This window comes from Ambystoma mexicanum, chromosome 3p (assembly GCF_040938575.1).
Source record: "Ambystoma mexicanum isolate Mex_15411 chromosome 3p, UKY_AmexF1_1, whole genome shotgun sequence".
Lineage (NCBI taxonomy): Eukaryota > Metazoa > Chordata > Amphibia > Caudata > Ambystomatidae > Ambystoma > Ambystoma mexicanum.
The window spans coordinates 187,248,401-187,259,012 of record NC_090925.1 but is presented as its reverse complement, the minus strand read 5'-3'; the positions used below and the strand labels follow the sequence as shown (position 1 = coordinate 187,259,012).

General features: G+C 44.2%; 1 protein-coding gene across 3 annotated transcripts in view; it reads right to left on the bottom strand.

The window, feature by feature from the left end:
* Positions 1 to 5,607: 5,607 nt before the first annotated feature.
* The window catches only part of LOC138580225 (C3a anaphylatoxin chemotactic receptor-like), a 146,062-nt gene continuing 141,057 nt past the window's right edge, over positions 5,608 to 10,612 (bottom strand). For all 3 annotated transcript variants that reach the window (XM_069650590.1, XM_069650591.1, XM_069650592.1), the window contains one exon: positions 5,608 to 8,764. In XM_069650590.1, coding sequence (XP_069506691.1) covers positions 7,529 to 8,764 — 1,236 coding nt within the window. In that variant the 3' untranslated portion in view covers positions 5,608 to 7,528. The remainder of the gene's footprint in view (positions 8,765 to 10,612) is intronic.

Here is a 10,612-nt window from a genome sequence, read left to right as displayed (position 1 = left end):
ACATCTTGGAGGGCTGGGGACATGAGGGGCAGGAATCATGACAGTATCTAAGCTATTAATTATCTTCTGTGTTGCCCCTGGGTTTGAGAAGATTTACCAGAGGAAGACTGTTGCTCCAAACGAGAGCCTTGAAGTTGGGGTCCTCTGCTGTTCAACGAGAAGCATTATAATCTCCCCCTATTAAAATGTTTAGGTTTCCAGTTGACACACAAGCCCCAGCAATTGCACTGTCAATAGATTTCATTTTGTTATGGATCTTGGCACCCAAATGTGGAGAATATAGATTGATCAAAAGTAAGGCAGTAGAATTACTTAGGAATATGATCACGGCCAGGATGTTGGGACACTCATCTGACTTGATTTCCATGGACTCATAACTGGGCCTCATGCCCGTAGTGAGACCACCTGCCGGCCTACCTAGCTTACTTTTGGTGGGTATTTTCCTGGATATTTTAAAGCCATGCACAATAGGATCACCTGTTAACCAGCTCTCTTGGATTATAACACATTCAGAGTATTTAAATATAACGGAAAATGTTCTTTTTGTCAAATAAATTACTATGAGCACGTGTATTCCAGGAGTCAACTTTAAAGGAAGACAATATGTTAGGGATGATTAGGTAAGTTTGGTTGTAATAGACTTGGTAGCCAGGACCAATTATGGCCATCAGCCACCTTTACAGGCAAGTGTTTCGCTAATCCACTTTCCACTTATCTTCCCTGTTTTGTATAGTGAATTTGCAAGTTTATAGAAGCATTAGGACCACTCAAGGGTTTCCTGACATCAGTTATTTGCATTATTACTGTTGCTCTTTATGTGCAAGCATGTATCTCACATCCTAGTTTCAGCAAAAAAAGAAGCAGCGGACAGCATTTAATCAACTATATGAGGTGTATAAAAAGGGGCAACTTCCACCCATTCAATATAATCTAAGTACCTAGAAGAAATTGATCTCAATGAGGGATGCTCACTTAGCAGAGCTAAAACATGTGATCGATTTAAGTGCCACTAATTGCTCGAGCGAAACATATCGGTGACTTCAAATTACTTGGACACATTGATTTTTGAAGAGAATTGATTGTCATAAATGTTCTAATACGACCATGGTACTTGGTTGCACTGCCCTTAACTCCTTCATTTGTTTGCTGTGAGCCCCTTCCGTCCTCTCTTATTGTTACTTTCCATCTTGATTTTGTAGCGACGACTGATGTGTCGCGTCTGTTGTCTGTAAGGTCTTTTTTATTGACTCTTCAGACTCTGCGGCGTGCATCATGTCTATATTATCTACATCAGTTATTTCTTATTACCCAAATATCCAGAGTAGCCATGTCCTGTCTTTTCCTTCTTTTCTTTGTCTGTTTTTACTTTTTATTGGGGCACACCTTAATTAGTTTAAAGTTATCACCATTCTCAATTACTACACAATCATTTTGTCTTCTAGTGTCCTTGGAGTCACCCTGTCTCTGTTGAGTTTCCCGGCCTCGCAAGTTCCCTCTCTTCATATTCCTTTTAGATTTTCTTTTTCTTATTTTTCATGTGCAGGTCATCAGGTCTGGGGGGAGATGTAGCATTTGTTAATAGTGGTGTTTCCACTCTGCAAGCTGCTTCAGTGAGTGGGAGGATGTTGTCTATAATCGTCCTTACTTCCTCCAGACCATGCTCCGTGAGTATCTCGTGATCCGAGTTAGCGGGTTCGTTTAAGCTTGTGTCAGGTGCCGTGCCCTTTGATTTAGAAACGAGCTCCATACTTGGTGTTATCCAGTATGTCAGTTAACAGCTTGCTGTGATTCGCAGATAGAGTGACACAATTTGACGTTATTTAAAGCAATCGCTGTAGTGCTGTTCTGTATGTTCAATGAAGGGTCCATAAACCCGCCAGAATGTCTTACTGTCGTTAGTGGGCAGAATCTTTAGAATTTGTTGCCAGTTTCACATCATAATAGAGCAACGATTCCTCTTAAACCCGTTACTGTAGTCATTTTTTAAGTTTCTTTACTGCGTTTCTTATTTCTGTTCTATGCATACTCTTAATGTTTCGTCTCAGGGGATTTGCTAGGTCTGGAAAAGACCCGGGGCTATGCTGATGTGGGAACTGTTGGGACTGGGGGCTAGCTAGTCTTTTGGCTGTAGCTCCTGAGATTCTATCCGGGGCTACAACCAAAACATCAGGGGCTATAGCCCCCTTAGCCCCCCTAGCAACGTCCCTGTTTCGTCTTAATCATCATTTTACATTTTTTGTGATCGCTTTATCATATGTTATTTTTTTTGTGTAGAGGATAATTTATTTAACGTTTTGTGTGCCTAATCGACCATAGTCAGAACTTCAAGAGTAAATCCAATCATACATTTCTCTATGTCATTAAGGTCCTCTAACAGGACATGCTTGTCTAGATTAATAGCTGTGTGTTTGTTCAGAGGTTCCGGACTAGTTTAGCAATCTCGCTTTCTCACATCCATTAGTACTCAATAAATACTGTGTTTGTACACACTGTAGCCGATTAGTCAATCCCGATCTATACATTAAATTAAATTGATGAGAGGAAATGCATACTTGTGAATGCAGTGAACTGCACTCCTGGTAAACTCTGCGTCCAGAGACAGATTGTATTTGCTTCCTTGTGTCACAGCCAAACACGCTCTCCAGCAACACCGCAGGGTAGACAGTTCCTGCAGTCAAATGCACTCCTGGTGCCCTCCACGGAGCTCCTCACCCATAAACCGATTTTGTTTGCTTCCTTGTGTCTCAGTCAAACAAGCTCTAGAGCAACACTGCAGGGGACAAGGTTCCTACAGTCAACCAGGGGTAAAGCCAAATCAAAAGTTGACACACACGATTGGGCCCAATGCAGGACCAGCTTCGTACTATGATTGGGTCCCTGTCACACTATCTGACCTGATTTTAGAGACCCAAACCACATCGAGTGGGTGACTTCTTCCAGTCTACAGGGACCTTAATCCAGAAAAGTAAGAAAAAGCCAGCAAGGTAGGTTTTGTAGCATGGTAGACCTGCCCACCAGCATGGATGTCCCAGTCCATCCCGAATGTCTTCTTCTATATATGACTGCCTCTTCCTCATCCCACTGTTGCGCCTCCATCATAACCCTAATCACATGGCTAAATAGACACTACTCACCCTTTGTGGTCCTGTGTCAGTTCTTATGCATTGATTGTGTGGCAAGTGGGGGCACCATCTTGGCTGTGTGGAAAATGGTTGTATCAAAGTGGGTGGTTCTGTGTTATGGCTGGTGGCTGTGTGATGGTGTACACATGATCATGTGTCAAAGTCAGTGCTAAGTGTCACTGCTGCTGTGGCCCCACATGCAGACTTGGGCATCTCAGGATGGTGAGTCAGGATCCGTTGGTAATCATATTTTCATTGCTTACACCCATTTCGCAGCTGGAAGAGAAGAGGCTCCACCATGTGTGAGGGAAATAGAAAAGATAGTCTCCAGCACATGGTTGCCGAGAGCCACCCTCTCACTCTCTTGAGGCACCCTATCAATGGTGAACACCTGGGAATATGAGCTAGGTGAATAACTATATTAGGAAACAGACCAGTACAGTCTTGCACCTCATGCGTGGATGTGGCAGTGCACTGCCCGTGTGATCAAGGCACCAGGAACATGATGCAAAAATGGCAAAGGCACAGTCAGGGTTAGGAGGTATGGACACAGAGGGTATGCACTATCATCAGCAGGGAAGGGGTAGCAGATAGTGAGTGTGACCACCTGAAAAGCGTAAAAGGCACAGTATTGATCATTTCAATAGCACATGCCTGCCACTCTGGCCTGACAACATTGATCAGGAATCACACACACATTCATAAACAAGGCCGTTTTTTGGGATGAGGGGTGAAGGTTACAGCGGCAGTAGGAGCCCCTGGTTAGTGGGACATTGTGGCAAAATACATTTTTATGAAAGTTATGAAAAAGGCAATTGGTCTTTGGAAGAACAACATCACGCCTGTTCTTAGGTCTAGCTGTAGCGAGCCATGCACAATTAGAATAAGCACCAAGTAAGAGAAATGAACAGTGAAGGGTCTACAAGATATACAGAGCCAGGATGGCGGACTGAAGAGTCCCGAGGGTGTTACTTGCCAAATGTTATTACAAAGACTCTTAGAGAGTGTGTAAATCATATGATGTAAGCATGTAACTGAATTTCAATATCTCATAAAGACGCAAAGCGGGAACAAGGCTCCTTATTTGTAGGCTGGGGAAGTTCACATCGAACAAACACTGGCGAGATGCACTGAATCATTTGTGGGATGTCGAGATGAAGCCCATTCCCAGCCTTAGTACAAGAAATACAGAGGGAGAGAAGATGGATCACTGCAGCCTGGGGAACTTATTGGGGCTGCAGGGAAGCCAATGGAAGTGAGAGTAATCTCTTGAGCCTCATGTCACCAGTTGGAGATACCCCAAGCTTTATCTACACTCTGTGTTACTTTACCACATGAGTCATGCCATTGCTATTGGCAGGCGGTCGCCTCACACTGGTGTTAGGGGTGGGATCACGTGAACTTAAACTGAAGGTCTGACCCTTTTACCACTGGGCACAATGCTGTGGCTCCTGTCAACACCCACAAGGAACAATCCCACAAGGAGACTGAGAAGAATATATTAAAGATCCGGAAGTAGTAGGGTGAAGGATTAGAAACTCCCTCGAACATGTTCATTTTGTAGAAACTGCAGGGAAGGTCAAATACAGATCCCCTACCAGATTGGCTAAGGAGTTGTTTGTTGGGGGTTCTCCAGTTGCCACCAGTGGAATTAGTTAGCACTACCCTTCCAACCCAGGAAGGTCATGTTCCACCAGAGCTAAGGCTCCCGTCCATCACTTGAACCCCATGCCAATAAATGGGGTCCCCCCACTCTTCATATCGAACCTGTTTTAATACAAAGTTTTATTGCGCTACCTTACCAGATGAGTGACATCCTTTTGATTAACAGGAAATCACCACAACTAGCTGCGTGTCTTTTTCAGAAATTGACAGATACTGTGGTCAAGAAATAAGTCACTTGTCCTAAAGGTGAGATCGGTATCGATATGGAAGAACCCGTATCTGAATCTGAGTTATGTCAGTACTTCAATATAAGAACATCTCTTCATTCAGTAATAAGTGGGCCAGGGGCAACTACCACCCCCTTAGAAGGCCTTGTCACTAATTGATTTGCCATTTGTGGCTTGTTGCAAGATCTTTTCAAGCTCAAACATATGTAAGATACTGCAATTAGACAATTTGAAGTCGCTTGAGAAAACGAGTGGAATAAGGAACAATCCATTAACATCACGGCCACAGTGTGGGGATGGATTCTGATGGATATCCCGATTCTATATATCAATATACCTGACAGGTAATGCCAACAATTGTACTTTGCATCTTCATTTGACCCCCGAAAGGATGTATGTGGCCAAGTTACAGGCCTTTGTGGCTAAAAATGCCAACGTTAGGCACTGTTTCCTCACATGTTCTAATTTTGTTGCAAGGTTTGGCTTGTTAGAATGACATCTGTGAAATAATTAACCTAGTTTTACATATGGATTTGAGAGTCGATGCTGTTTTGTTCGGTAGCCAGCCATTAAGTCATTTTTCAGCTAATTCCTTTTTTTATTTTAATAAGCTTTATTTAATTTTCGGTAACATGACAAGACAAGGTAACATAATAGGAGCAACAGCGAATGGCGTAGTGACACTTTTCTCTGAATCCACACCCTCCCAAATCCCCCATGCCCCAAAATAAACAACACAGAAGATGTAGAGAAGGCGATGCTCCAGTCGACTGCACCCAACAGAGCAACAGCATGTCTCGATTCACATAGCAGTACAGAGATAAAGTATGTCTTGTGTTGCGCTTTCAGTCTCCATAGTGTTTCGGTGATCCCTCCTCTTGACACTCTGCATCCCCACCCCCCCACCAGGTGTCCCACCCTCGACTGATCACATAGGCTCAGGTTTCACATAATGTGGGGTCTGAATAAGGGGCTTGTCCTTAAAGTGTTCAAGGAATGGGGACCAGGTCTGCATGTATTTGGGACTAGTGATTGTCACAAGCGCTGATTTCCTCTCCAGGGCCAACATCTCCCAAACCTTGGACCACCAGTAAGCCACGGGGGGACCCTCTGGGGTTTTCCAGAATCGAGCCCTAGTGATATCCGCTGCCAGAAGCAATTGTGTTGTCAGGGAGTACTGGAAACCCATGAGTGGGTGCGAGCCGTCCTCGGGCACATCGCCAAGTAGAACCACCAGGGGGTCATTTTGGAGTTGGGCTACAGTTATGTCTTTAATTTGCGCTAGGACCTCCTTCCAGAATGTAGCCATAACGGGACAGGACCACCACATGTGTAGCATGCTACCCGTATCTCCACACCCATGACATCAACGGTCCAACAGCTCCGGGCATATGTGATGGGGTTTGGCTGGCATGAGGTGTTACCTATAGCAGAGTTTTATTGCCCCCTCTTTTGCCTGTGTGCACCTTGAGCTAGCGTGTGTTTGCTGCCACATCTTAGCCCATGAGTCTTCTGGGATTTCCCACCCCAGTCTTGCTCCTTGCCAGCTCGTTTCTATACCTACACATAGCAAACCATTTCTTACTCGCCAAGAGTTAATTATCACTAGCCAATGGCGAGAGTACATCTGTCACCATGTATTAATGTTTTATATTATTTCCTGGTGCTAATCACATGCATGTGTTAAGAGCATGTAACTTTATAACACATCCATGACCCAGAGGAGAGCTCACAGACATCTCAAGTTGGGACATAGATGACATGCTTAGCCAGTCAAAGCTTTTGGGCTCCTGACAATTTGCATTCTGGCACCCACAGTCTTGGGATTTATTGCAGGAAAATAACACCAGAGGTCCTGTTGAATAATATACAATGACTAAGCGAGAGCATGCCCTAACATTTCAGCCCTGAAAAGAAATCGATAGAAAAGCAATGTGTAGTGGTGGCGTCGTGGTAGCGCCATTCTGTCCCCTCTCATCTTTGAACCAATAGGAATAGCATCTGTTAGTTTAGTGTTCGTTTGAAAGAGGGTGGCGCCAAACACAAAACTGCCCTCACAAAACTGCAGAAACACCTGTAGACCTCATGCTCAGTTGGCCAATGTAATCCATTGTCTCTCCCGTTTATGGCATTCTAAAGGTACAACACCACTGAGCTCTCAATACTCAGGCCCTCCCAATTATAAAACACATTCAGAGACAGGGCTTGATTTCCGTTACTTTGTAGATGGTTTGGGAAATTGTGCCTCCATGGTTTTTCTACAGGAAGCCTTTGGAAATAGTTTTTGTCTGTAGGAATTTAGGCAAAGTGATCCGCACATCGGCTTTACATCACAAAGTGAAAAAGACACAGTTATTGTTGTTGGGCCGAATCATTCATTGTTTATTCTTTAATCATATTGCATTTGATCGGGGTGATGCCGACGCAGGTTCGACTCCTGGAGGGAAGTCTCTGTTGGTTCTACAATGCAGTTAAGAAGATGTTTGAGATCACCGTACACTTGGAGATTGTGTCCTACACAACAGTTACTTTAGCAAACCCGTCTATAGAATTCCTGCTCCTGCTGTTCATGGTGGAGCGGGTGACATCCTCACTGAAGGCGCTCACGAAAACGGAACGTAGGGACTTGCGCACCTTGTCCTTGAAGTCTTGCCAGGTGAAGACGTACAGCACAGGGTTGATACAGCTGTTGGAGAAAGCGAGGCACTGCGAAAGGCCATCCAACACGTTCAGTGTTGGTGACTGTGCGTAGAGCAGGAAGACACCAATGACGTGGTAAGGGGCCCAACTAATGAAGAAGGCACAGACAATGATGAGAATCACCTTCAGCATTTTGCCACGTGATTTTGAGAAGTGGGCGCTCCTCACTCTGTAGAACATTGAGGCATAGCAGGCTAGGATAATGGCGAGTGGGATCGCAAAGCCAAAAATTAGACGAGTATAGGTGGTGACGGTGAGAGGGAGCAGTGCCCCAGGATGAACGGGTAGTTCATAGTCCCACATATTGTGGTCAAATACAGCCCTTGATGTTTCATAAGGGATGACAGTGGCGCTAAGTGAAACATTCATTCCACTGTAACTAGTGATTCTCTCAGATAAAAAGTCTGTGGTGTTTGATAGGTTATCCATCATGGAATGACTAGTTGGGTTAGAAGTGTGTGGCAAGTCATAATCGTCATTATAATAGATCATTGGATAGTCTTCGTAATGTGAACCATAGTTGTAGAGACATAAGATTTCATCAACATGGCTTTTCTTTGCTTCTCTGTATATGAAGACTGGGACACACATGAGAAAAGCGAAGAACCATATGCCAAGGCATAGACCCGTTGCCAAGCCAACCGTCCGATGGTTCTGAGACCAAACTGGCTTGATGACCAGCAGGCAACGATCCATGCTAATGACAACCAGAATGAAGACACTGGCAAACATGTTCAGAATAATGATGGAGGGGAGGAACTTGCAGAAGAAGTCTCCGTAAGGCCACGCCATATGCAAGGCCACATGTGCAATGGAGAATGGCAATGACAGGCAGCAAAGGAAGTCTGCGATGGCCAGGTTCAGGAACCAGATAGTGTTCACTGTGTGTTTCATCTTCAGGCCGGTGACCCAGATGACCAGGGCATTGCCAGGAAGGCCCACAAGGAACGTGAGGGATAGAATTGCCATGGTGATCATGGATCCAGTCGAATAACTGGTTGCCACAGCGTGGCTGCTGACGTTATTATAATGGGAGGACATGTTTGGAGGCTGAAACGAAAAATAATAACAAATATTGAAATGCAAGATAAAAGAGGTTATGGTGAGAGTAAAATTATTTAACCTATACATCCATTTATCCATCTACCCCCTACGCCCATTCCATGCTCTACTACTTTCCTCCATTCATCTGCCAATGTCACTGATCACATATGCAGAGGAACAACTGCCTCAACTACTCAGATTTGAGTGAGGTTCTTCTAGGAGTAGAGACAAAGTTCCACTGTGTTGTGAACGCCCGCTTTCTGAGCAAGAACCCCATCAGCGTTCTATTAGTCTTTCCCAAATACATCCACCACTTCCCCTTTTTTTCCCTCTCTCTTTCCTACTTTTCATCCATGAACTTTTACTCTAGCTTTGAGCATTCCTTTCAATCACATATCGACTTAGTCAGTGACATCCCTGCTCCTCATACTGCCACTTTCCTCCTATATTTATAAGTCATATCTCTATCCTCCCTTATGCCATCCTGCCTCTTTACCCACCCACTCCCAATGCCTGCTTGGGCACTCCTTGGATCCCCCATCACTGATGCTCACTGTACTCTGTGCACACGTAATGGCGGGAGAGGGATGTGGGCTGCACCCCATGGGTCGCCATGATATCTCAGCATTCTGGTGCCTCTTACACTCAAAAAGTGGACCTATATCTCCAGAATTGAAAACAATCTTCTGAAGATATCTATCCATTTTAATTTCATGTTGTTAATTGACGTAATGGGCAGAATTATTCTCAGCCTTGTTCGAAGCATCCTTTAATAAAGTATATGAAACTGATCTTTTCTTATAGTGAAGCACAAGTTCAAAGGTGCATTTCCATTCTGTTTCATGGTGCACAAAATTGGTGTTGAAACCCAGCTGATGAGGCACAAAAGATTAGCTCTAAATTTACAGAAGTCTAAATATCAATGTTGGCTGCCGGAAAAAAGAGGTGGACTAATCCAGGTGTAACAATATGCAATGCAGTGGGCACCCAGAGGGGCCTGACATACTTCTGTGATGCCATTAAGTTTGTTGTGAGAAGTATAACTCCACAGTTATTATGTGTACATTACATAGGATGTACCTTTAGGGAAATTATGTTCTGAGTGACAATCATTCCAACTAATTGACATGCTTCAATGAGATTTCCCAAAGAATGAAAAGCCAATACAATGAACTGCTTTCCTGTGGGGCTATTTCTTTTGGTCAAAATATCTTAGCATCTGCCTTCCTAGCATATACATCTAGTAACTAAAAAATCATATTTCATTTGCTGCAAAGAATAGCACTTCTGGATAATATATCTGCTTTAATCCTGTTACTTGCACCTTTCATACTTCACACTGTATTCCTGGGTTCTTTTGGTTCTAACATAAATTGCCCATCACAGTCTGTGAAGCTCTGCATGGACTGATCCCTATGCGTCCGCAGTCCCGGATGACAAATAAGAAAACTAATACCTACTCCCGGATCCCCACAGGGCTAGGGCTAAAGAGGGGGATTCCTTTAGGGTCATGCACTCAGTGTGGCACCAGAGGAGTGGCCATCCCTCTTCCTGCTGACGAGGTGCACACTGACCAGGCATCTGTTTTGTGTACCCTGCAAGACCCATTTTTTGTTTAGTTTATACTGTGTAGGTTCATGGTAATGCAATGTACATGCTCTTATATGGCACCCATCTGCCACTTTTGATGGCCTTGCTGTGCATGTCTCTGTGAGGAAAAGGGGAGGACGTCATTAGTGGGATGGAGGGAGAAGCAGATGATAAACCCGCAGTGTTGATGTGTGGAGGTGTGAAGTAGCCTGTGCCTGTGCGCTAGACTTCTTTCTATGATTTTGCTGGAGAGAATTGTGAATA